The following is a 24465-nucleotide window of genomic DNA, read 5'->3' on the forward strand; positions in this document are numbered from 1 at the left end:
TCTGTAAATGTTCATTAAAACTAATAAAATTTAATAATAATAAAAAAAAAAAAACAGAAGAAGGAGAAGGAGCAAGAGGAGGAGGAAGAAGTGGGAACCGAAGTAGCATGAGGAAGAAGACGACATAATTCAAGGGGGAAGGTAATGAAGGCCGCCCTCCACAGCGGGGCAGAAGCGTTTCTAGAGAACCCTACGTTGTCGTGTTGTCTGGGATGCCAGTGTAGGTCACTGTGTATTTTCTTGTTCAAAAATTCTTGCAAAAGGAATGGGGTCATCAAAATTTAATGTACTTCTAATAAAATGCTATCTGGAACTGCACTGAATTCAATTTCTAGATGATAAGATTATCCTGTTTTGTGAATATACTTTCTAAAAATTCCCTGGAACATACACACAGAGGTCATAATGTAGCATTTCCTAGAGAAATTCAAAGACATAACTCATACCATTCTGAAAGAGAAAATCTGCTACAAAGACGTTACTAGCAAAAATACATATGTATATTTAATAATACTAAATATTTACTCACATGGAGCATATAATCATTTACACTTATGTTTCTCTTGGGAAGTATATTTGTCTGTGTGTACAACATTCTGCTTGAATTGCATTTACCAAGGTGGTACCAAAAGATATTGCCTTTAATTATGGGACATTTATTAAGTCTGAGGCATGGTATGTTTGTGTTTTAATGGATTAATAGAAGACAGAGGACATGGAAGTTGAAAAATGAGTGATTTTACATTCCTTTCCTACCTAGTTGAAAATGATCAACAGATAAACTGAAATTAAGCAGTCCTAACAGGTCTTCATAACATAAAACTTGCTAAAAATATTAAGCAATATATGAATATATTAAGCAATATATGATTGGGTATTATGGTTATGACAAGAGTTCAGAACGAAGGTTGCATAGTGGAGTGTACTTGGGGTGGGGGGGTGGACTGTATACCAATGAAGGAATTTTTCTTTCACCTTTCAAAGAGAAGAGCAAACTGTGGAGGAGGGGTGGGCAGGGAGAAAAATGCAACAATGAATGAATGGAAATCCAAAATCTCTGTCAATGTTCATTAAAATTAATGAAATAAAATTTAAAAATACTAGGTAATTCATTTCTTCTGTATTCATTTCTGTCCCTCAGCACTTGGCACACGGGAAGGTAAGAGAATAATGGACGAACGAGTGAGTCAATGTCACCTCTCTACTCGTGATGCGTTCCGTATTATCATTCACAGCTGCTTGACCTCATTATCAACCCTCTTCCTCTTCAAGTTCGACTCCAACTTAAAGTTCATTCATTCCTTCATTTAGTGTTTGTTTCTCTCTCTTTCCCACCCTCAGATTTGAATACTTGGTTCAGTTCTGTGGTATAGGCAAATTCTCCCAGGAGAAGCAATGGTGGTGTTGTGTGTCTCTGAGTTGGAATCAATTCACAACTAACCTCTAGCAGCTTCTAAGAATCAGTAAATTTCAAGGACGGGACTGCCTATCCATTTCCCATGGAGCAGATGGTGGATTTGAATCACATGCTTTTGGGATTGCAGTGTAGTTTCTTACTACTAGGCCACCAGGAAGAGCAGAAGTAGAGGTGAAGAAATAGAGACAGGGGCAAGGAAGTCATGTGAAAGGTCAGATTAGTGAGTGAAAATGCAGGAAATGGATGGATAGGAAGGAGGGGGTCTGTCTATCTCGTAGTATAGTTATGCAGATGAGTTTGAGTTTTAACTATAAAAGGTAGGAGCCAATGAGGAATTTTTAATAGGACAATATGAACAAGATCTGCATGTTAGAAAGATCACTTTGGCAGCAAGACAGAAACACATTGGAAGAGGAAAGTAAATAGGGGCAAGGAGAACAGTAAAGAGAATATCACAGTAGTTCACGATGAAGATCATGAAGGCTTTACACAGATGGATCCTAATTGGAATATAGTAATGGATTGAAGCTATATTTAGCTTATAGAACTGACAGAGCTCAAGGACTGAAAGTAAGTAGAGAATAGAAAAAAAAATTTGGATGTCTCCCAGTTTCCTGTCTTAACCAACTATGAAAGCCTTTAAAATAAGTGTTCTACATCTCTTTGATTCTTATACCCCCACATTACCACCTCAACTCACTCTCTGCAATGACCTTACTTGTAATATTGTTGTTGTTGTTAAGTGCCGTCCAGGAGTAGGCAACTCATAGTGACCCTATAAACAAAAGTCCTCAACACTTATGTGACTTTCATCCTTTCTCCAGGTTCATTGGGATTCCGGAGGCAAACTTTTTCAGAAGTGGATGCCACCAACCACTGTCCACCATGGGTAACCATTAAGGCATTTGACACATCAGTGTCACAGTGTTCAGCTTCACAGCAACCACAAGTTACCTCTATATGGCAAGTGGACACACCAGGGCTATATGACCTAGAAGAATGTTTGAAAATAAAACAATAAAGACCAGGCCTGAGGGCCGCGGATTAGAGTCACCCACCTTTGGCTTGGTAGCATCATTTTCTGTCCACTGGGCCAATTGATGTTGATTTTATTGTGGTTAAGTGCCATCGAGTTGTAGGCGACTCATAGCAACCCTAGGAACGAAAGTCCTCAACACTTGTGTGACTTTTATCCTTTCTCCAGGTTCATAAGTTCATCACAGTTAAACTGCTATGCATGAAACTCCTTAAAATTTCCTTTAATCTTACCAACAATGTTCTTATCATTCCAAAATTAATCCTTATATTTGTTCTCTTAATCCTCTTTCTGCTTTCGTCACGTCTGTCTTCATCACATACATCTTCCACTGTTCAATATTGTGTCTTTCTAAGGGACATTCTCTCAAACCTACCAATTTCTCAAACAATCACCTTATTTCTTTAGATTCTTCCAGAATTATCAAATCTCAGGATAGCAGTCTATCCTCATTGCACTCCCTTTCTCACAGCCTTCTCAGTTTCTGTAATTCAACAGAAATGTTTTCCTCCAAAATCCCCAGTGACTGTCTAATTACCAAATTTTATCCTCTTTCCTTAGTGCGCATCCTCCTCGACTGCTATCAGATGATGACATCTCTGACAACCTTATCCTTATTGGCATGCCTTCTTTCTCTCAGTCGTAATGGCTCTTCACTTTTCAATCTGCTTCTTTGTCTGCCATTTGCTTCTTTCTTTTCTTCAATATGCCTTCAAAATGTTAATTGTAACAATTTCCTCAGGTCTTCTCTTTCTCTTTGCAATCCATGTTATCAGCAATGTGAAGAACTCTCAAGTCCTCCGCTTGCTGCCTTTGACCCTGACTTTACTCATATGCAATCGCTTAGCTCTGCAAATTCCGTCTCTTTGTACCTTTTAGTGTTTTTATTCTACGTATTGACAGCCACTAGCTAATTTGTTTCTCTACTTTAATTATTCTTCATTCTAACTGATGCTACAAAACAATGCCAGCATAATTTTGCTGAAGCCAATCACAAAACTCTTCTGCTACAAAAAATCTGTGTGATCCCTGGACTCATTATAGAACTGATCTACAGCGGGCAACTGTATCTTTCACCTTCATTCCCACAACTTACTCCTTTTTCAGCCGAATCTGCCTCCCTAGTTTCACAAACACACAGCACTCTCTTTGTTTCTGCCCTTTGCCCATAGTGCCTCCACAATTTCACATGTCCCTTATTTGTCCCACACCCTGCCTGGCACCTATTTCTACATATCTTGAAGGTCAACATTAGTACTATAATCTTGATATGTTGCAAATATCCTAAATTTTCATTTCCTCCTCTTCTCTTTATCAATCTTTTAGCATTAATCATTTTATAATTTCTATTTTATTTTTGCATGCTTTATTTCCATTCCTCCCCATAAATTGCAAGTAGATAAGAAACAACATTTTCCCCATTGTACCCTTTGCACATAGTAAGTTTGGTAAATGCTTATTTAACCTATATTTCATAGTATAGGCCCTTTTTAATAAGATATAATTCTCATAAAGCAATATGGGAAAATGAATGTGGGTAATTTTGCTGTTTTCTAAAATGTGTTAGAGCAGGAAAACAGCTTCTAAAATAGCCATGCTTTCTCTACCAAAACCTACACCTACCTTTTACCCAGCATCGTCTTCTCTACTTTAGGAAGAAGAATGTGGCACGAATATGACACAACCTTGCTTGCTGAAACTGAGGAGGACCTGAAGCATTTGCTGCAGGAGATCAAAGACTGTAGTTTTGAATATGGATTACAGCTGAACATAAAAAAAAAAACCAAACAAACAAGTTCTCACCACTGGGCCAATTGGCAGCATCATAATAGATGGAGCAGAGGTTGAGATTGTTTAAAATTCCATCCTGCTCAGATTCACAATCAACACTCTTGCCACCAGCAGTCAGGAAATCAAAAGACAAATTGCACTGAGAAAATTCGCTGTCAGAGACATATCCAGATTACTGAGAAGCAACGATGGCAGTCTAGAGACTAAGGTGCACCTGATCCAGGCCATGGTCTTCGCAATTACTTGCTACACATCAGAGAACTAGACAACGACTAAGGATGACAGAAGAATCAATGTCTTTGAGTTGTGGTGCTGGAGAAGAATATTGAGCATACCATGGACTACTTAAAGAACAAACAGGTCTGTCCTGGAGAGAGTAAAATCAGGATTCTCTTTGGAGGCAAGGATTTTGAAATTCTATCTCATCTATTTGGGGACCAGGAGAGTATAGACCAGTCCTTGGAGAAGGACATCATGCTTAGTGAGGTGAAAGTTCAGCACAAGAGAGGAAGACCTTGAATGAGATGGATTGACATAGTAAACTGGGGTAACAGGGACAGGTATGTTGGACACAGTGAGGTTGGCTCAGGATAGGGCAGAGTTTAGAGCTAGTGTTCATATGAGTTGCAGTTCATATGACTTGAGAGCACATAACAACAACAATGACAACATATTTATATGTCATTAATAGCTAATCTAGAGTCTGTCTTCATAAACCAAGTTAAAGTGGGCACATTATCAATGCAAAGAAACTATAAGAGAAAAAAATGAGGAAAAAAGTATATAGTATGAAAACTATATGTGGGGCTATCATCCTTGATTAGAAAGAAAACATACATTCAGATTTGAAATGAATACTCTGATTTAATATCCTGCATTTTAACCAGTTACTATCTTATTTATGAAAAGATATGGCTAAAATGTAACATCACTGGTCTCTCTGATTCTACATATGCATCCAGTTCTCCATTGCCAATATCTGCGATTTCACTCTATATGGCCTCAATTTGATTTAACAGTGTTTTATAGAATTCTTACAGGCAGTTATTCCACTGAGGGTCTAAATCTAATCAGATTACTACTAATGCATGAAATAGAAAAAAGAAAATACAAGTTAAATTAGTAACTGGCTTTCCATGACATGTAAACAAAAAATATAGAATAAGAAACATAAATTTATTGTAATAGCAACTGTCATAGGGAATTACAGTCTAACAGAATACTTAAGCAAAGATCGAAAAATAACTACCGCGCACGACCAAACCGCAAACACTAGAAGACAACTCAAAAAGTTAGAAAAAAAGGAGCTAAAGTTATAATTTTGCTTTCATTGTTGGCAATAATATACTTATATTACATAATTAAATATTTACTTTGGAGAAGGATGTCATGTTTGGGAGAGTGGAGGGACAATACAAGAGAGGAAGATCCTCGATGAGATGGATTGATTCAGTGCCTGGGGTAATGGGGGTAGGTGTATCAGAGACAATAAGATTGCCACAGGATAGGGTTTGGGGTGTTGTACATAGGGTCACTATGAGTCTCAGGTGACTCCCTGGCACATAATGACAACATGTTAATAAACTAAACACAAATATTTCTAACATGTATACAACAAAGGAGCACCAAAAAAAGGTGGATTGTACAAAAAACTGTCCATTAGTGTTTTACAGGTTGTGACATGCTATAAAGTGCAGCAAATGCAACATCGCCATTCCATTGACCACACACACACACAGAGTACAATATATATTATCTTCTTTATCTGAAGTTAAATGAAGGATGATGGGTAGAGTTGGACATTCAGTTATGACTTTGCAGAGCTGGGGCGATTCCCATAAGAATCACAAAACTCTATTTAGGACTTTCTAACAAATGACTTGGTAGTCTTAGTTACATAGTCATTGCTTAGCTGCAAGCTTGTGTGTAACACACTAGCATCATTTCCATTATGCTATAGCCATGACCTCAAGCAGTGCACTGTTTTGCTGAACTGCAGCCATTGTGAAGGAATGACCAAGGCTGTGCATTTTCCTTATGTGAAATTGTTACTGTGTGTTGTCAAACACTATGAGGTGACACCTGGTGTATCTTATTGTGTTGTTGCTCATTTTCACATTTATATTCTTTTCCATCATGATTTAAATTCATTTTAAATAAATGAAGCGTCAATAACTCAATGAAAAACTCATTTTTAGGCAGCTCTGGTGGCCTAGTGGCAAGAAACTGCCCTACAATCTCAGAGGTATGTGGTTCGAATCCACCAGATGCTCTGCTGGAGAAGGAGGGGTAATCTCCTTCTGGACCAGTCAGACTGATTTGAGGGTACACACGCAAAAATAATAAAAAAAATGAAATTTTGAAAAAAGAAAAACTCATTGTTATAAGATGTTAATGTTGAAAATAGGCAAGAAATGGAAAAAATACAGCTTGAATTCAGTGAATTCTCTAGCATTGAATGAAGATGAAATGGCAGTATTTCACTTGCAGAGTCAAGCGACTCGTTCACTTCCACAGAGTTGGTTCCAATTCACAGGGGCCCTCATCAGGTTTTGTGAGCTGTACATCTTTACACGAGGAGACCAGTTATTTTGCAACAGAGGAATAGTCAATGGTTGTGAATGACTCTTGTTTGCAGGGCAACACAGAAGGAAATCTCTCACCAGAACTCCTTCCAGAGTTAACCTAGGGCATTTCTAAAGTTAATTGTTCAGAATATAAACAGACTACTTTTCTTGAACTTACACATATATTAAGTTAAGACCATGCAGATTATAAAAATATAACGAATACACTATATTCACACTATGCTTCTACTTCTGCTGATGTCATATTGATGCTGAAGGGACATTTTTATTTAATTGTTAATTCATGTTCCAATCAATCATGACATTCACTATGCTTCTGATAAAATTTAAAATCTGGCATTTCTGAAAATATTGTCTGTTAAAAGGTTTTAGTGAAAAAGGGTCATTACTTCTTTCACAATTTTAAGAGTGAAATGGAGAAAAATGTCAAAGCACAAACGAGAACTAAAATCTTTCCTTATTTTTAAGAACCAAGGATGTGCTTATAAAAATCTATTTATTCTAAACAGCTAAAAATATATGAAACTATTTATTTTTAAGAACCAAGGATATGCTTATAAAAATCTATTTATTCTAAACAGTTAAAAGTATATGAAACTCTGTATCCTTTAAAGTGTTTACTTAGGGAAATGGAAAGAGGTGACCACGACATTGTTTCTTGCTCCCCACCACCAACTAACAGCCTCTCCTTCAGACTAAATGACTCTTGAGCCCGAGGGATGACCAGATGCTTGCAGGGCTTGGGTTTTCTAGACATTCTGGCTGGAGGAAAGGGGGCCAGGTGTACTCCTGGTTGCAAAGAAACCATCACTTGAATTCAGGGTGAAGATTTCTCCAGATAAGTGCAAGCCTCCCAACAGCCTTTAATTCAGGGTGGTGAAAGCTCCCCTGTGTTTGGCTGTACCTGCTTGAGAAAGCTCGCCACCTGGGAAGACGGTTGCCATGTCTGTTGAGCTGGGAGTGGTCCGCACGAGGCTGAGGTTCTCCTGACCAATCCGCATGTCCCACATCTGTAAGCCCACCCTAGCCAGTCTTCCTGTTTACATGCTTGTATATAAGTGCACTGCAGATCCCAATAAAATTGAGCTGCATTGACTCTCTGATCTTCTCCTGGAGTGGTATATCTCCATCATGCTTACCGCCATCAGGTGTCGCTGTTAAGTTCATGGTTGACTGACAGCAACAACCATCCAGTTCATCTGGTCTTGTGTTAAAGGAAGAAGCAGTTGTTCATTAAGGCAATTAGCTACACATTCAATATACTCATCACCATCTTCCTTTGCTATTCCAAGTGAATAGAGAGCAATTATTTGGCTTCAGATGGTAGCCTGTATGTCTGGTCTGTAAAGCCCCAAGTGCCATGCAACAAACTAGGAAGTAGGGCAAGTGGCTCTAAGATGTCACTAGGCCAATTACTTGGCCTCATTAAATAATTTTTCTAAACCTCCAAACCGAAGAACTGAATCTCATGAGGTTTTGTATATGGTGGTTCTTCACAAAACCCCAAATAAACCTGTCATCTTACCCAAGGAGGCTTTGGAGGCTTAGTGGCAAGGAAATGCGCTGTTAATGCTGCTTGACTCTACCAGCTGCTTGACAGAGGAATGAGTGACTATCTCCTCCCACATGATTGATGAAAATCCACTGGAGGGTCAGCTACAAGTTCCAACTCAATGGTAATATGGACCAAACTCACAGGACCCAACAATTCCACTCTTAGATATATACCCAATAGACTTGAAAGTAGATACTCAAAAGGAAATATGTACTTAAACACTAATTGACTAAATAAATAAATTTAAAATAAAATAGACTAAGAGAAAAAAAAGGGAAATGTGTACAGTAATGATTATTGCAACACTATTCTCAATAGCCAAAAGATGGAATCAATTTAAATATCCAGCAACAGATGAATGGGTAAGCAAGTCATGGGACACATATACAAATTAAGGGAGCCTGAGTGGCCTAGTTAAGAGAGTTGCACTGTAAATCAAAAGGTGACGGCTCTCTGGAAGTTCAAGTTCCCAGGAGCTCCTCATGAAAAAGTGAAGTAATTTCCTCTCTCACCATATACAAGTGCAGAATACCTGCTGAAGAGTCATAGTACTCAGCCAGCCAGAGAAATAAGATCTTGACACTTGCTACAATATGAATGAAACCAGAAGTAATTATATTAGGGGAAGAAAGTCAATCGCAGAAGAATAACTATTGTATTACCTCATTGGATAGAAATACCTTTAAAGGCAAATGTATAAAGACCACAGTTTATTAATGATTACAAGGAATGGAAGGGAAAGGGGAAGAGGAGATTAATGGTAACGGGGAAATCACATTGATTAACAGTAGGATTGTCGATTATTGCAGTTACTGACGATAAGTTACACACATGTGAAAAGTTGAACTGGCTACAGTTACGTGATGGATTTACTTACAACAACAAGAGAATGAAACACACTCTAAACGTATAGCTGGGCTGAGAGTGCAGGCAGCCAGGGACGGCTCTGAGGCAAGCAGCTTAACTGCTGAGGGGAGCTGCCTGCAGCAAGCAAACATGAAAGAACAGTTACCCTGCGGAAAAACGTTAACAGACATGAGAACGAAGATTCCTGCACTCTGTGAGGAACCAGGTAAACTGGTGTAAGAATAAGAGTGGTCTCTTTGTTTCTAGTAGAAAAGATCTTCTTTGAGGGCAAGAATTCTTTATTTAGGCCCCTGGGAAATGAGCTTTGGTGGCGTAGTCTGTAAGGTACTGCACTGCCAACCCAAAGGCTGCATCTACCTGGTGGCTCTAATCCCCTTGTGGTTCCTTGAGAGACAGATGGACCATCTCCTCCCGGGTGAGACTCAGCTCTATGTGGGCTCTGACTTGATGAGAATGAGATGAGGAAAACATAAATTTTAAGCAAACAAATAACCTATAAACAAAGATCGTTGTTGTTGTTGTTATGTGCTGTCGAGTCATTTGCGACTCATAGCGACCCTATGTACAACAGCCCTAAACCCTGCTCTATCCTGTGCCAACTGCACTGTCTCTGACACTCCTATCCCGATTACCCCAGTCACTGAATCAATCCACCTCATAGAGGGTCTTCCCCTCCTGCGCTGTCCCTCCACCCTCCCAAGCATGATGTCCTTCCCCAAAGACCTGTCTCTCCTTACAAATGGAAATAAACCACAATTAATAAAGGACAATAGCAATTCATGATTGATTTGGGCTTCTCAGAACTTCAGTTACTGGAATGATAAGATACAGTGAAAAATAATTAACAACAACAACAACAACAATGTACAAAATCATGGAAACTGATCCAGTGGATAGGGTAGAAAGCAGATTGTGTGCAACTGAATATCAATTTATGAGTTGGAATAAGACTGAAGAAATAAATCTGAAAAGAACAGAGAGGAAAAAAAATTCTAAAAGACAAGTAATTAAAAAGTAGGAATAAGATTAAGTTCCATAAATGTCTACACAGAGGTGTAAAAGAATAAAAAGACAATGGAAGGGGCAGCATTTAAAAGGGATATGTGATTAGTTATTATTGTCATGGCCGGAGTCCAGAACGAAGGCTGCATAGGGGAGTGGACTTGAGGGTAGGGATTGTATATCAATGAAAGAATTTCTCTTTTTTTTTTTTTTTAAAAAGAGTAACTGAAAATTTTGAGACGCAAAGACAAACTTAAGTAAGTTAGCTACAGATAAATTTATGGTGGTGGTGGTGGTGGTGGTGGTGGTGGTTGTTATGAACCATCAGGTAGGAACTCACTCATAGCTGACCCTCCAGTGGGTTTTCAGAAGCTATAATCACACCAGAGGAGATTGCCCATATGTCTTCCATGGAGCAGCTAGTGGATTTGAACTGTGTGCCTTTGGGTGGGTGTTAGTAAAATAAATTAAAAAATTAATGATAAGTGTTAAAAATGCCATTGAAAAAGACAAAATACCACAAGATGGCTATAAATCTCTGATAACTAAAAAAAAATTAGGGAAAAATAAATAAGCTGCAGAGGTTAGTCTCCAGGATGTGTGTCCACGCAGATGGCGGACCAGGTACCACACATGGGAGGGGCCACGGGCTGTGCCCAATAGCAGAAGACTGGGCTCACGCTACTCTGGGAAAGGAGCCAGCAATGCTCTTAACACGAGACTTGAACAAAGTGTGTGTCACCATGGGAAACAGGCTGCCTGCATCACAGACTAAGCGGCAATGTCCCAGTGATGGAGAGAAAAGACTTCAATGCAGTGTTAAAATTAGTACCATTAGGAATACCAAACAGAAAGCAGACTCCTAATTGGATTATGTTCTCTAGTCTGAGGGTTAAATGCATGTCCCCACTGTCTCTTTGAAGGAGGAAGCATTCCACAGTTAAAATTCTTCACATCAAGGAAGTTAAAAAATCGACTATAGACAATGTAAGATTATTTTATATAGGTTAAAAGTACACATGCATGAAGAATATGAGTAAAATATATTAGTTGATCAGAACTAATTCTACTGTATGTCCGGTCTTTAAAAATAGCAATTTATTTGACTGGAATGATAAAATAAAACTTATATTAAATGACTCTGTTTCTAGAGCAAGTGATAAAGCTCTGATATTTTATTAGCATAGAGAAACTATAAAAGTTCTTTTTATGAAAAACTTTAATATAAGAATAACAGAAAGCTCATGTGTTGATTTTACTACAGTTTAGTAAATCACCCTTATTCTTTATAGCAATTTACATTACAAATGGCAAGGGCTGGTATTCTACAATACACCAAGACAGCCTGCCTGGAAATGGATTTTACAAAACAATGACTTGAATTCAATTGAAAACATTTCCATTTTTCCCATGACTAGGAAAACCAAGTTCCTACCTTGTCATAGAAATCCCATTTCCATTATCTAGAATAGTTTCCCTATTGCATGCCTGCTGCACATCCAAATGTTAGTTTTCTAGTTACATTCTAGTTACATTTTTTACTTACATTTCTAGTTATAGTCTACTTATATTTTCTACCATCATGTGGATAAATTTTCTACTTACATTTTCAAAGAACATCATGTGGATAAAATCATTTTGGTAGGTTAAAAGGTAACACATAATTGGTCTAAGAAGTAACGCCTGGGATTGATAACTTTACATAAGTGAACATTTTGAGAAAGATGGAAAAAAATCTCTTCCCATGTGATTTAAGCCTTGTAAACACAACAGAGGGTCAGCTGTGAGGGGGATTTGATGTTTTATGGTAATCTTAAAGACGTACCACACAATCTGATCCCTCCTTGCTTCTGCTGGTAGCATTCTGCTCTGCCAGTATTCTATCTTATCCAGTTCAACTGCATTAGCCTCCTAACAAACCTTTCTGTTCCCAAGCTGGCCCTTAGTAGCAAAAGCTGCACACTGATTTTCCTATTCCTTATACTTCCTTGTCAGGTCATTGACCTGCTGACTTGTGAAGGCTAGAACTTGCATTTCTTCTTGTATTGACGATTCTCTCAGGGCACGCAAGGAGGAGCCTTTTACCAGTGAAGGCAGCTGGGGTGTATCTGTCTTGGTGATGGATAATCTGAGGCTCGTGTCTTGCCCTGCCTCCCAAAGTTTCTGTAACAGGATTACACATTGGATGTGGACAATGGTTACCTTCTTCAGCATCTTCCATTTCCCTTCCTAGGACTCAACACTTCTACCAGTGAATCCTTCAATTCCCAGTGAAACAAATTCTCCTTGTCTCACTATCTGTTTCTAATGGAAACCAAATGAAGATAACCTCTTTCAAACTGTTCTCAAGCCAGAGGCAGAGGGACCCTTTAAAAAGCAAAGTCACTTCACATTAGTCTTGTTTCGAAACCGTGCAACAGCACTCCCTTCATTCAGAATGAAATGTCACAATCTTCCCAATGCTCTAAATCCAACTCACGGTTTCAAGTACATCAGAAAACAACACTGTCGTGATACATGAAGTTTGCCAAGCTATGCATCTTGAAGGAAATCAACGGTCCCATGTTTCTCATATGGGATGGCTGAGGTTAAAACTGCTGACCTTCTTGTTAGCATCCTGATGCTTTAGCCATTATATTTCCAGAGCATTTTACAATGCTCTACAAGGCTCTACACAATCTGCCTCCTAGTCATCTCCCAGGGAGCAATGGTGGCCTACTGGTAAGGAGTTATGTGGCTTAGCCAAAGGCAGGCAGTTCAAATCCACCAAATGCTCTGAAGGAGATAGATGGGCAATCTCCTTTCGTATGATTTACAGCTTCTGAAAACGTGATCTAGGGTCAGCTATGAGTTGATTCTGACTTGACAAAATAAAACAAAAACATACAACAATCATCCCCTAGCATGTTCTGGTGGCCTAGGAAGTGGATAAGGATTAGCACGGTCAGTCCAAAGGCAAGTGGTTTGAGTCTACCAGCTGCTCCAAAGGAGAAAGATCAGTGATAACCTCTCAAAAATCACTGGAGGGTCAGCTCTGAGTCGGTTCTGATGGCATGGCTATGAGCGGAGCGGGCTGAGTTGAGGCCATGCTCCACATCCTTCCTGGTCAGTGGGCTGCAGTGCTGGTCTCCCGCCTAGAGGGTTCTTGCCTTGAGGCAGCTTCTTACCCTTCACCTCTTTCCAGACTCACTCAAACCTCACTTTTTGAGGAAGGTCATTGGGATTGTCCTATACAGCACACTGGCTACCCTCCCTCCCCCGTACCAAGCATCTCCTAAACCCTTGTCCTTTTTTTTATTGCACTTACCCCTTCTTCACATAGGCCACAACTTTAGGTGTTTTGCTGGGAATAAATCAAAGACAAAGGTCTTCTACATTTTTCCTGATCTCTCTCAAGCACTTAGGATAGAAGCTGACACAGAGGGAATATTCCAAAAGATGAGGTGTAGACACACTACTATAAGTATCAGACATTGCTTCTCACTGCTGTCTAGAGGAATGGACTTATAAGTGACCCTGTAGCAGGGAGTCTGTATTGCTCAAGAATAGATAGATTGCTTCTCTTTCTCCTGTGGTCACTGGTGGATCTCAATCCTGAGATGTGTCACCTCTAGGTTAGGATTGCATTTCACATGGACTTCCGCTTGCATTCCTCCACTCATCCTCACCATATTACCATTAAGTCAGGACAAACTCGTAGATGGCCTTCCAGTGGGTAATAGGCTGTAAATCACATGAGAGGAGATTCCTGATTTTTCCTTTCACAGAGAAGCTGGTATATTCACACTGGCATAGAGACATGGCTTTTGGGTTGCTAGTAAAATTCCTTACCAACCAGACTAGTGCTCCATACCGCTCCATTGTTATTGTTATGTGCCACTGAGTCTCCTGCAACTCATAGCAACCCTATTCGCAGTTGCTCTGAAACTGGCCCTTTCCTGAGCCAATCTCATTGCCTAATCCCATTTCTTCAGTCACTTAGTCAATCCAACTCATCCTGGTTCTTCCTCTCTTGTGCTGTCCCTCCACCCTTCCTTTCCTCCACTCTTCTCCAGCACCACAACTCAAAGGCATCAATCCTTCTTCTTGCATCTTAGTTACCATCCAGCTCTCTGATACATAACAAGTAATTGTGACGATCATGGCCTGGACCAGGGCATCTTATTATCCAGACTGACATCGTTGCTTTTCAGTCATTCATGTTGAATGGCTAGTGTCAAGAGTGAATATTCACATAATAGGGTTTTTTCCCTTTCTTTTTGGTTTTTCTTGCTAAAGGGCAATATACCACAGAAAACTTGTAAATATTCCACATTATGAATGTATAAATCAATCAATCAATCAATCAATCTATCTATCTATCTACCTATCTATTAGGTCTCTTTGAGTCAGCCACTCACAGTGACTCTATAAACAGCTGACCTGAATCCTGTGTCATCTTCACCAGCTCTGATATACTTGAGGCCATTGCTATGTCCACCATTGTCCATCTTGGGGAGGGTCTTCCTCTCTTTCCCTGACCCTCCACCTTTCCAAGTTTGATGTCTTTTTCTAAGGACTGGCCTTTCTTAACTTCTTAACAATATGCCCAAAGTATGTCCAAGTTTCATCACCTTTGCTTTTTTAGCAGCAGTCTGGCTGTACCTTTCCCCAAGACATATCTGTTTGTATTTTTCACCTGTCCATGAGGTATTTAGTACTTGTTTTCAACACAACTCAAAGGCATCAGTTCTTCTCCTGTCATCTTTAACCATTGTCCAACTTTCAGATGCATAGGAAATAACTGAAAAGACCATGGTTGGAATCAGACACATCTTAGTTATTAAACCAATACTGCGGCTCCTTAACACCTTAGAGGGGTCCTTCACAGCAGATTTCCCAAAAGCAACACATAGGTTCTAACTAATGTACTTTAAAAAAATTTCAGAATTGGTATTATTAAATGGCCTTGAGTCCCCTATGACTCACAGTGACCTTCTAAACCACAGCTCTGAGACCAGCCCTGTCCTGCCCCTATCCTCACCATCTCTGATACGCTCCAGTCTGTTGTTACGGTCACTGTGTCAGTCCATCTTGGTGGGGGGGTCTTCTTCTCTATCTCGGACTCTCTACCTTCTTTCTCAGCATGATGTCTTTTTCCAAGGATTAAACTCTTCTGACAAAATGTTCAAAGTATGTAAGAGGAAGTTTCACCATCCTTGACCTTAAGAAGAACAGTGCACTTTTCCTGAAATAGACCTTCATAAAGTGGAACACGGTAGTGCTTAATCTTACATAATTACCTACAGATACAACAAAGATATGGGGACTCTGACAGTATACGCCACAGTGTATTGTGCTGTTAGGCAAAAGTCTGCCCATTTCAAGCAATTCAAATCCACTAGCAGCTCCATGGGAGAAATGGTTAGTCTCCTTTTACTATGATTTACTGCTTCAGAAACAAGATGATGAGGAACTGACTTGACAATAATGAGCTTGAGGTTTGTGTACATTTTGTTGTCATTTTTACATTAATTCATTTTATATTGTACCTTATTTCCTACTTTCCAACTATACAGATGTGCAACTAAGAGGAGCATACAAGAGAGAGTCAAATTTAACTTAGAATGCTTCTTTTAAATTAGCCTATTATAAAAAAAATGGAAAAAAAGAAACAAATAAATTAGCCTATTATTATAAATACTCAATAAAATATTTTTTTAAATGGCCAGCTAGCCTAGGAGTTTGAGTTTAATTTAAACACAGATTTTTAAGTGTGAACCCTAAAATTACTTTGATATTATTTTTATTATTATTTATTGATATTCAGTTTTAAATAAAGTGTTTGATTTCACAAAATGTTCTCTGCTCCAGAATTTGCTCTGCAAGCAAATCAGTAAGTCACACTCTATTTAAACATATGAAATAAAAGAAACTTTTTATCTGTTTCTAGGAGACTGTAATAATGGAAAAGAAACCTGGAATATATATGCATACATGTTTCTGTGTATGTTAGAGATATTTTTTAATTTTTTAATTAATTGTAATGAATGCTTACAGAGATTTTGGATTTCCATTAATTCATTGTTGCACTTTTCTCCCTGCCCACCCCTCCCCCTCCCAGTTTGCTCTTCTCTTTGAAAAGTGAAAGAAAAATTCTTTCATTGGTATACAATTCCCCACTCCTATCCCGAGTACATTCCACTATGCAACCTTTATTCTGGACCTTTGTCATAACCATTAGAGAGATAATTTCTAACTAGGAGTAATTACAATGAAATATCAAAGAGGAAAAATTAAATATATGCAATTTTTAATATTTTGCTTCTACCATTTTTCTTTTCTTTTTTAAATTTTATTTTATTATTTTTTTTTGTGCATGTACCATCAAATTGGATCTGACTGGTACAGGAAGGGATTGTCCCTCCTTCTCCAGCAGAGCATCTGGTGGATTTGAACCACACACCTGGGATCATTTTTATTTTCTAAAATAAGATATATCAGAGGAAGAAATTAGCAGTTTGCTGCTGATGCCTATTTTTTATTTCTAATTTTAATGAAATAACTAAGCAATAAAAGCCCTAAAAAATGTAATGAAAGACATTTCCAAACTTAAAATTAATACTTGGAAGTGACAACAATTCTAAACTTAAATATTCAAGATCATTCACTCAATGTGCAGAAGAGATTTTAAGCACCAGAAATTGAAAGCACTTACCAAGATTTATAAAGCAATCAATATTGAATTTAGGGTTTTGAGCATGTAGTATCATGGTACCCAGGTAACAGAATGGCCACCTTAGTACTGTGACTGTTAAGACACTGTTACCTTATTGATCCACAGGTTCCACATAAAATCTTATCAAAATACCTACACAGAAATTGAAAATCATTCCCAAAATTCATATGAAACTTCAAGAGACCCTGGAGAGTCAACCAATTTCAAAAAATAAGAACAGAGTTAGTTGATTCATACTTTCTAATCCCAAAATGTATTAAAAAGCTAATCAAGATAGCATGGTAGAACAGAACTGAGAGTCTAGAAAGGAACCCTCATATTTACGAACAGCTGAGCATGATTAAGCAGTCACTAACAATTAGGACGTGTCTGCTACTTACACCTGCGCGTTTTCTAGGTCTGTGATTTTCTCTCCTCATTGGCTTGTTCATGCATGTACTGATGGTAAATGCCATGTGTCAGCTTCAGAAGACTGATTTTCATTGGTGTGGCAGATACTGTGCAATCAGTCACCTTCTACTCTGTGATTTTTGTGTGAAGAGCTGATTTGTTGAAAGAGGTGTTTCCATGGGAGTGGGGACTGCCTCCAGTATACACTTGCATACTCTGGCAAAGCTCTCTCTTGACCTTGCACTCCTCTTGTAATAACAAGAATCTCTGGCTCTTTAGATGTAAGGGAGCAGATGTCTTAAGCCTGCCACTTGATCTGAAGATGTGGGGTTTGTCATCCCCTGTAGCCATGTAAGTTGTCAACCTACTCTTCAATTCATAGACTAGGACTGCGGTGCTGGAGAAGAATACTGAGCATCCCATGTACTACCAAGACAACAAACAGTTGTGTCCTAGAGAAGGTGAAACCAGGTTACTCCTTAGAGGCAAGGATTTTGAAGCTTTATCTCACATACACTGGGCATTTTTTCAGGAGAACCAATCCTTAAAGAAGGATATCATGCTTGAAAGGGTGGAATGTTAGCCCAGGAGAGGAAGACCCTGGATGAAATGGATTGACACTGTGACTGTGGCAATGGGGTCAGGTGTGTCGGAGCTACTGAGGTTAGATCAGGATGGGGTAAGATTAGTAGTCATTGTCATAGGGTTGCTGTGAGTTGTAGTCAACTCAACAGCACAAAACAACAACAGATTTCCACAGTGGGTTTCCTAGAAATAAATCTCTATATATACACACAGAAGTATTCTTCACTGGTTTATTCTTCTAAAGAACCCAGAATAAGAATGATGAATAAAAAAGAAGTTGAACTCAAATGTTGTTGTTGTTGTTTGGTATTGTCAAATTAGAACTGACCCTCCAATGGGTTTTCAAAGGCAGTAAATTACATGGGAGGAGACTGCCCAGCCTTCTCCCATGGAGCAGCTGGTGGATTTGAACCACATTCTTTTGAGAAGCAGTACATCTTGTTTGTTAAAGGTTGCATAATACAGTTATTGGAGGGAAATGGCCAAAATGAATTTAGGCATTTTCTATGACCATTATTTAATCAATATTTCTCTTCTTAAGTAATGAAAAACAAGAACACCAATTTCCTAATATTCTAATATCCATGGCATGTTGTGATATAGAGTAATAAAACCTCAAAGTTTGAAAAAGAAAAAAGTAGGGGAAACTGAGAAAACATTCCCCTTTACATAGTATTAATGAGGTTTAATTTAGTTTTATTTTACTTCAGAATAACCAAAACTGCAATGGACAGAATCAATTCTATTTTACCTAGGTTTTGGAGAAGATTAAGATAAATCTATTTTTATATTCCTTGCTTTCCTTGAAGAAAAGCAAAAGCTGAAAATAGCAACATAGAAATTAGTCCCAACAGTGGCATTTTTAAAAATGGAGATAATAAAACATTTCAATTATAGTTTCTTAATCTTCCTACTTTAACACTGCCACATATAAGAAACGAATAAAAATAAGCATACAATTAAATTACCATGCATCAAAATGCTTCATTAGTCCTTAGTCACAATCTATGACATTTTCCTCTTTGGGGTCTATTATTCTCAGAAACCCCAGCATAAACTGTTTCAGTATTCTAACATTGCATGAACTTGCACATATTTTATTTGCTTCACTGTATTCTATTTCTGTGCTTGTGATGAAAGAAGACAGAAACACCGCCATTAATCACCAATGAGAATATATACTATGTTTTATGCTTCTTAGCATAAAAAACGACACTCCACAATTAAAATGCAACTCATCTCCACCCAACTTTCATGGTAAACTTTGTTGATAAACACAGATGTGAATTATTAACTAGAGGACATGGGTACACCAAGGACTAAACAGGAATTTTGTTTCTTATAACACACCTATATCTTAAATCCCTTCAGCTCCGATCTGTCAGGGAAAGGCAGCCAGGTGAGCCGTCTGTCACTCCTGTCTGTGCTAATAGACTCTCCAGTGGCATTTGCTACAGCTCATGTCATACTATTAAAACAGTGTGCCTTGGAAATGGCATAACAATGTAGCAGAATCTTGTAGACTCTTGATAATTAGACTCTGTTTGGCTTAGGAAGCAGATGCAGATGAGAGAAGCAACATGAATATGCAAATCACAGTGGTCCCCTTTCAGCACCACCCCTCCTACCTCCAATGACCCTCGCAGGAAGTCTGTCTGCTCAGCTCCGACTTCCAGTGCTACGTCCACGGACGCAAACGGACGGCTGGCCATCTGCTGTCGCTCCCGAAGCAGTTGCTAGAGGGGGTTAAAATTATTTGTCTTAAAAGAAGCTTAAAACAAAGCATTAAATTCAACAATATCCACTTTCCTTTTATAACAAATGGCACTCAAAGCATGGGAATCATTTGATTCACATATCTGTATCTAGATCATTAGAGAGAAACACTGTTTTCTGTCCATGGCTTGGGTTATATTTCCACAGAGGCTCTAAATGTACAGTGTCTCTGACCTCCATCTTCCAGGCCTAATGAAATGTACTCAAAAGCACTTTGAAAACCTCAGGTGAGAGGTGTTACTTAAGCAAAAGTGCTATTAGGACAATAGCTGTGCTGTTTCCTCATTCTCAAGAATCCATGCTCTTTCTATTTAAGCTGAAAGCAAATAACAGTAAAAAAGTTTAAGAAAAGAAAATGAACAGCTCTCAAGTTATATTAATAGAGATTAAAGGTACATAACCCTGGCAAGACTAAGTCGTATAAGTCATCAAGGTTCCTTGTCAATTTCTTTGCCACCAGTAAGCACTGTTACTGGAAGTGTTTATAACTTTATGCAAAGCTTCTGTGTCTGTTATTTTAAAATGAAGAGTGACTAGTAGGATGCAGAAATGTTGTGCCAGGACTTAGAAAATACCCTTAGATGTTTATTTCTTTCTCCTTGTGCCCATGCTAGGCTTTGCTCAAACTAAAACCAATAAACTAGCAAGTCCCAACCAACCACCAGGCTAATTTATATTTCTGCCTTTCCTTGTAATTACAATATTCATTAAGTCATGATAAGAAGAAATTGATGACCGGCATTAGATATTGCAAATCTTGCCCCTCTCATTCTATACAGCTAATAAAATTATTATTAAATATTAAAACTAGATGAGCAAATGCAATTAAACACTCTTTCAAATGAGAAAAAAAAAATCGTATCATTGAGGAAAGGCAACATCTTTGGACACAATGAATGGCTTCATTGCTCACAGAGATTTTTAAAGATTCACTAGCATTAGTTGAAAACATTAACGACCAGTCTTTGAATATAAATGCATGCAGCAGCGTGATACATCATTCAGAAAATTCTCTTGCAGATGAAGAAGATACACAAGCCAACACCTGACGACAGTGTGTGGTTTAGAATTCTTGATTTAGCATCTAAGACACAGCAGTGACAGTGTTCACAAAATTAAGCTCTAAGAGGACAAGTTAAGCAAATAACTTTATACTGTGTTTTCTTATTAATAAAGAGAGAACACCCAACTGACAACACTGAAGAAAAGATAATACAACTGTAGGTCTTTTTTTAACAAAAAATTATTTTATATCGATTTGTACACAAAATTCATAAATTCATATGTTTCAGTTATACATACTGTGTTCCACATTCGAAGACATATTAAAAAGAAAGCATAGTCAAGGTCAAAAGAAATGGGATCTAACCTACCAAATGGTTCACTTTAAGATAAACTGAGAATTATATTGTACAAATAAATCTGCTGGTAGAAAATGTGGTTTGTACCTCCTATAATGGGAGAAACCCAATGGTCTGAAGATTTTGTCCTGGCAAAATGTAAATATAAGGTTAGTTTAAATACCCAAAGATACTAAGTTTAGTATATACCAAGTTCTTTGTAAATGTTAAAAATTCAATGCATTAAAAACAAAATGCCAACCAATTCTGTATGGAACCAACACCCATACACACACCACCACCACCACCACCAACAACAACAACAACAACAAAAACAGCCCGAACCAAAACCGCACATCATGTGTTGATGGTATATCAACTGACATATTTCAACAAACAGATGCTGCCATGGATGTGCTCACCAGGTTGTGCTAAGAAATCCGGAGGACAACTACCTGGTCAATGGACAAAAAGAGATCCACATTTATTCCCATTCCAAAAAAAGGTGATAGGACAGAGTGAGGAAATTATCTAACAGTATTCACTAATGCCACACACAAGCAAAATTCTGCTGAAGATTTTTCAAAATCAATTGGAAGAGTACATTGAGAAAGACTCTCAAGAAATACAGGCTGGGTTTAGAAGAGGCTGTGGCACAAGGGGCATCATAGCCAATGTCAGATGGATCTTGGCTGAAAGCAGAAAGTACCAGAGGAATGTCTATCTGTTTCACTCACTATGCAAAAGCATTTGACTTTCTTTGTGTGGATCACAACAAATTGAGAAGAACGGGAATCCTAGAACACTTGATTGTGCTCATGTGAAACCAAATATTAGACCAGGCAGCAGTTGTCAGAACAGAGCAAGGAAACATTCATGGCTCAAAATCAAGAAAGGGGTGTGTTGTGTCTCCATAACTTTTCAATCTCTATGCAGAACAAATCATTCAGGAGGCTGGACTTTATGAGGAGGAATGTGGCATCAGGATTGGAGGAAGATTTATCAACACCTAGCATTATGCAAATGACTCAACCTTGCTTGCTGAAACTGAGGAAGACCTAAAGCATTTGCTGAAGAATGTCAAGGACTATAGCCTTCAATATGGATTCAAGCTCAACATCATGAAAACAAAGATTCTCACCATTGGGTCAATTGGCAGCACCATGATAGATGAAGAAGAGACTGAAGTTAACAATTTCATCTTTTTTTTTGGTTCCATACTCAACACTCTTGGCTCCAGCAGTAAGGGGGGGGGGGTTGAACAGTACTGGGAAAATGTGTTGTCAAGGGCCTTTCTAGAATGCTGAAGAGCAATGTTACCATTCTACAGCCTAAGGTGTGCCCGATCCAGGCCATGGTCTACATAAATACTTGCTATGCATCAGAGAGCTGGACAATGACTAAGAACGACAGAAGAATTGATGGCTTTGAGTTGTGGTGATGGAGAAGAGTATTGAGCATACCATGGACTGACAAGAGAATAAACAGGTTTGTTCTGGAGATGGTGAAACCAAGCTGCCCCTTGGAAGCAAGGATTTTGAAGCTCAATATCATACACTTTGAGCATGTTGTCAGAGGGGACGAGTGCTTGGAGAAGGACATCATGCTTACAAGGGTGGAAGGATGGCATAAAAGAAGAAAACCCAGGATGTGCTGGATTGACACAATAACTGAACAATTAGAGTAGGTGTGGGGGAGGCAGTGAGCTTGGCTCAGGAGAGGTCAGGGTTCCCAGCTACTATGAACCTACAAGAGTCATTATGAGTCACAGTTGACTCCACTGCACATAACAACAACAACAACACAACCGTGTCCTGGAGAAGGTGAAACTAAGGTGCTTTTTAGAGGCAAGGATGGAGAAACTTCCTCTCACATACTTGGGCACGCTGTAAGAAGGGGGCCAATCTTTGGAAAAAGATACCACACTTGGGAATTAGAAGGTGAGCAAAAGAAAGACTTTCAACAAGATGGACTGACACAGTGACTTTATCAATGAACTCTCATATATCAGAGATAGTGAGGACAGGGCACGGTTGAAGACCATTGTTCACGGGGTTGCTATGAGTCACAGTTCACTTGAAGGCATTTCACAACTCTTAACACTATTCTTATGACTTAAACCTTGTTACCTTTAGTATAAATATCAACAAGCAATAGATCTAGACTCTGGAGTAAGAAAACTGGTGTTGAAATGCCAGTTTCTCTACTTGTGAATTGTTTGTAAATCCAAATTATTTCGATTACCCAAACCTTCCATTTTTACCATGTGCATAAAGATGACAGCAATAGTACCTCTACCAGAAAGGCACTGGTTTTGAATTCTATCTTCTTCACTTACAAGCAACTGGAACATGCTTAAGTGAGCTAGATTTTCTGAAGGCTAAGGAACCCTGGTGGGCAAGGTATCTGGCTTCTAACCCAAAGGTTGGCAGTTCAAATACACGAGCTATTCCACAGAAGAAAAATGCCTCTTCTGGGACCAATTTGGTGCCAATAGGCTTTTTGTCTTTTTTTTTTTTTCCAGAACATTAGTAACTCGTAAGGCTGGGCCTTAAAAGCTGCTGCAGCCTCGTACACAAGCCAGCATATGTGAGCATTCAACAACTGCTAACTGGTGCGATTATCCTTTGAAATTTCAAACACTCACTTTATCTTTGAAGATGGCACACTAATTACCACAGGCCCATTTTCTTCAACACTAGTGACACATTTTTCTCTACCAGGCTCTCTTTTTAACAAATGTTGCAAATTTATGACACAGTTGGAAAATGTCATGATTGTGGTAAAATGTTTTCGGTTTGGAACCTCCTTTTGCCATTTGTGACACAGAAGAATAAAACTCCAGCCTGAAAGTCAGAAGAAAATACATAGTACGTTCTGGAGACATTGTGAAAAATGAATCTCTTCTCTGTGGTTGTGTTTTGATATAGAAAATGAGGTTTAACATTATGGACATCCATAAGAAGCCATGTAACAGATGCATCTGTTTTATAACTAATCTGCTATTGCCAATTATTCAGCAGAAAGATAAAGCCAAGAGAACAAATTGATCATAATAACAATAGATTATAATCATGCTGTTATAAAAATTGTTGTGAAGAAAATGAAAAAATTAAAGCGATGCTCTGGGTATCATGTCCATGGTCTGAAATAGCAGTTTTACCACTCAAAATCTCTTACAAAATAAACCAAGGAATTAAAAAAAACCCCAAAAAACAAAACAAACCCTTTGCTTATATATGACAACAACCAGGTATAGTTATATTCGGTCTATCAAACATAAATCTCAATAGAGACAATTTTCTTATTCAATATTATTTCTTCTAGGGTTCTGTCACACGCTTGTGGCTGAATGGTAAGGAACTGTGTTACCAACCCAAAAGCATGCAGTGGAATTTAC

At 38.5% G+C, this 24465-nt stretch overlaps 1 protein-coding gene across 1 annotated transcript in view; it reads right to left on the minus strand.

Moving 5' to 3' along the window:
* The window catches only part of ATRNL1 (attractin-like 1), a 705738-nt gene that overhangs the window by 263994 nt on the left and 417279 nt on the right, over positions 1 to 24465 (minus strand). Inside the window, exon 27 of the mRNA XM_006879915.1 lies at positions 19578 to 19685. Within this exon, the coding sequence (XP_006879977.1) occupies positions 19578 to 19685 (108 nt within the window). The remainder of the gene's footprint in view (positions 1 to 19577; positions 19686 to 24465) is intronic.

The sequence above is a fragment of the Elephantulus edwardii genome, unplaced genomic scaffold (genome assembly GCF_000299155.1).
Source record: "Elephantulus edwardii isolate Elephantulus edwardi_28Jun2011 unplaced genomic scaffold, EleEdw1.0 scaffold00006, whole genome shotgun sequence".
Classification (NCBI taxonomy): Eukaryota; Metazoa; Chordata; class Mammalia; order Macroscelidea; family Macroscelididae; genus Elephantulus; species Elephantulus edwardii.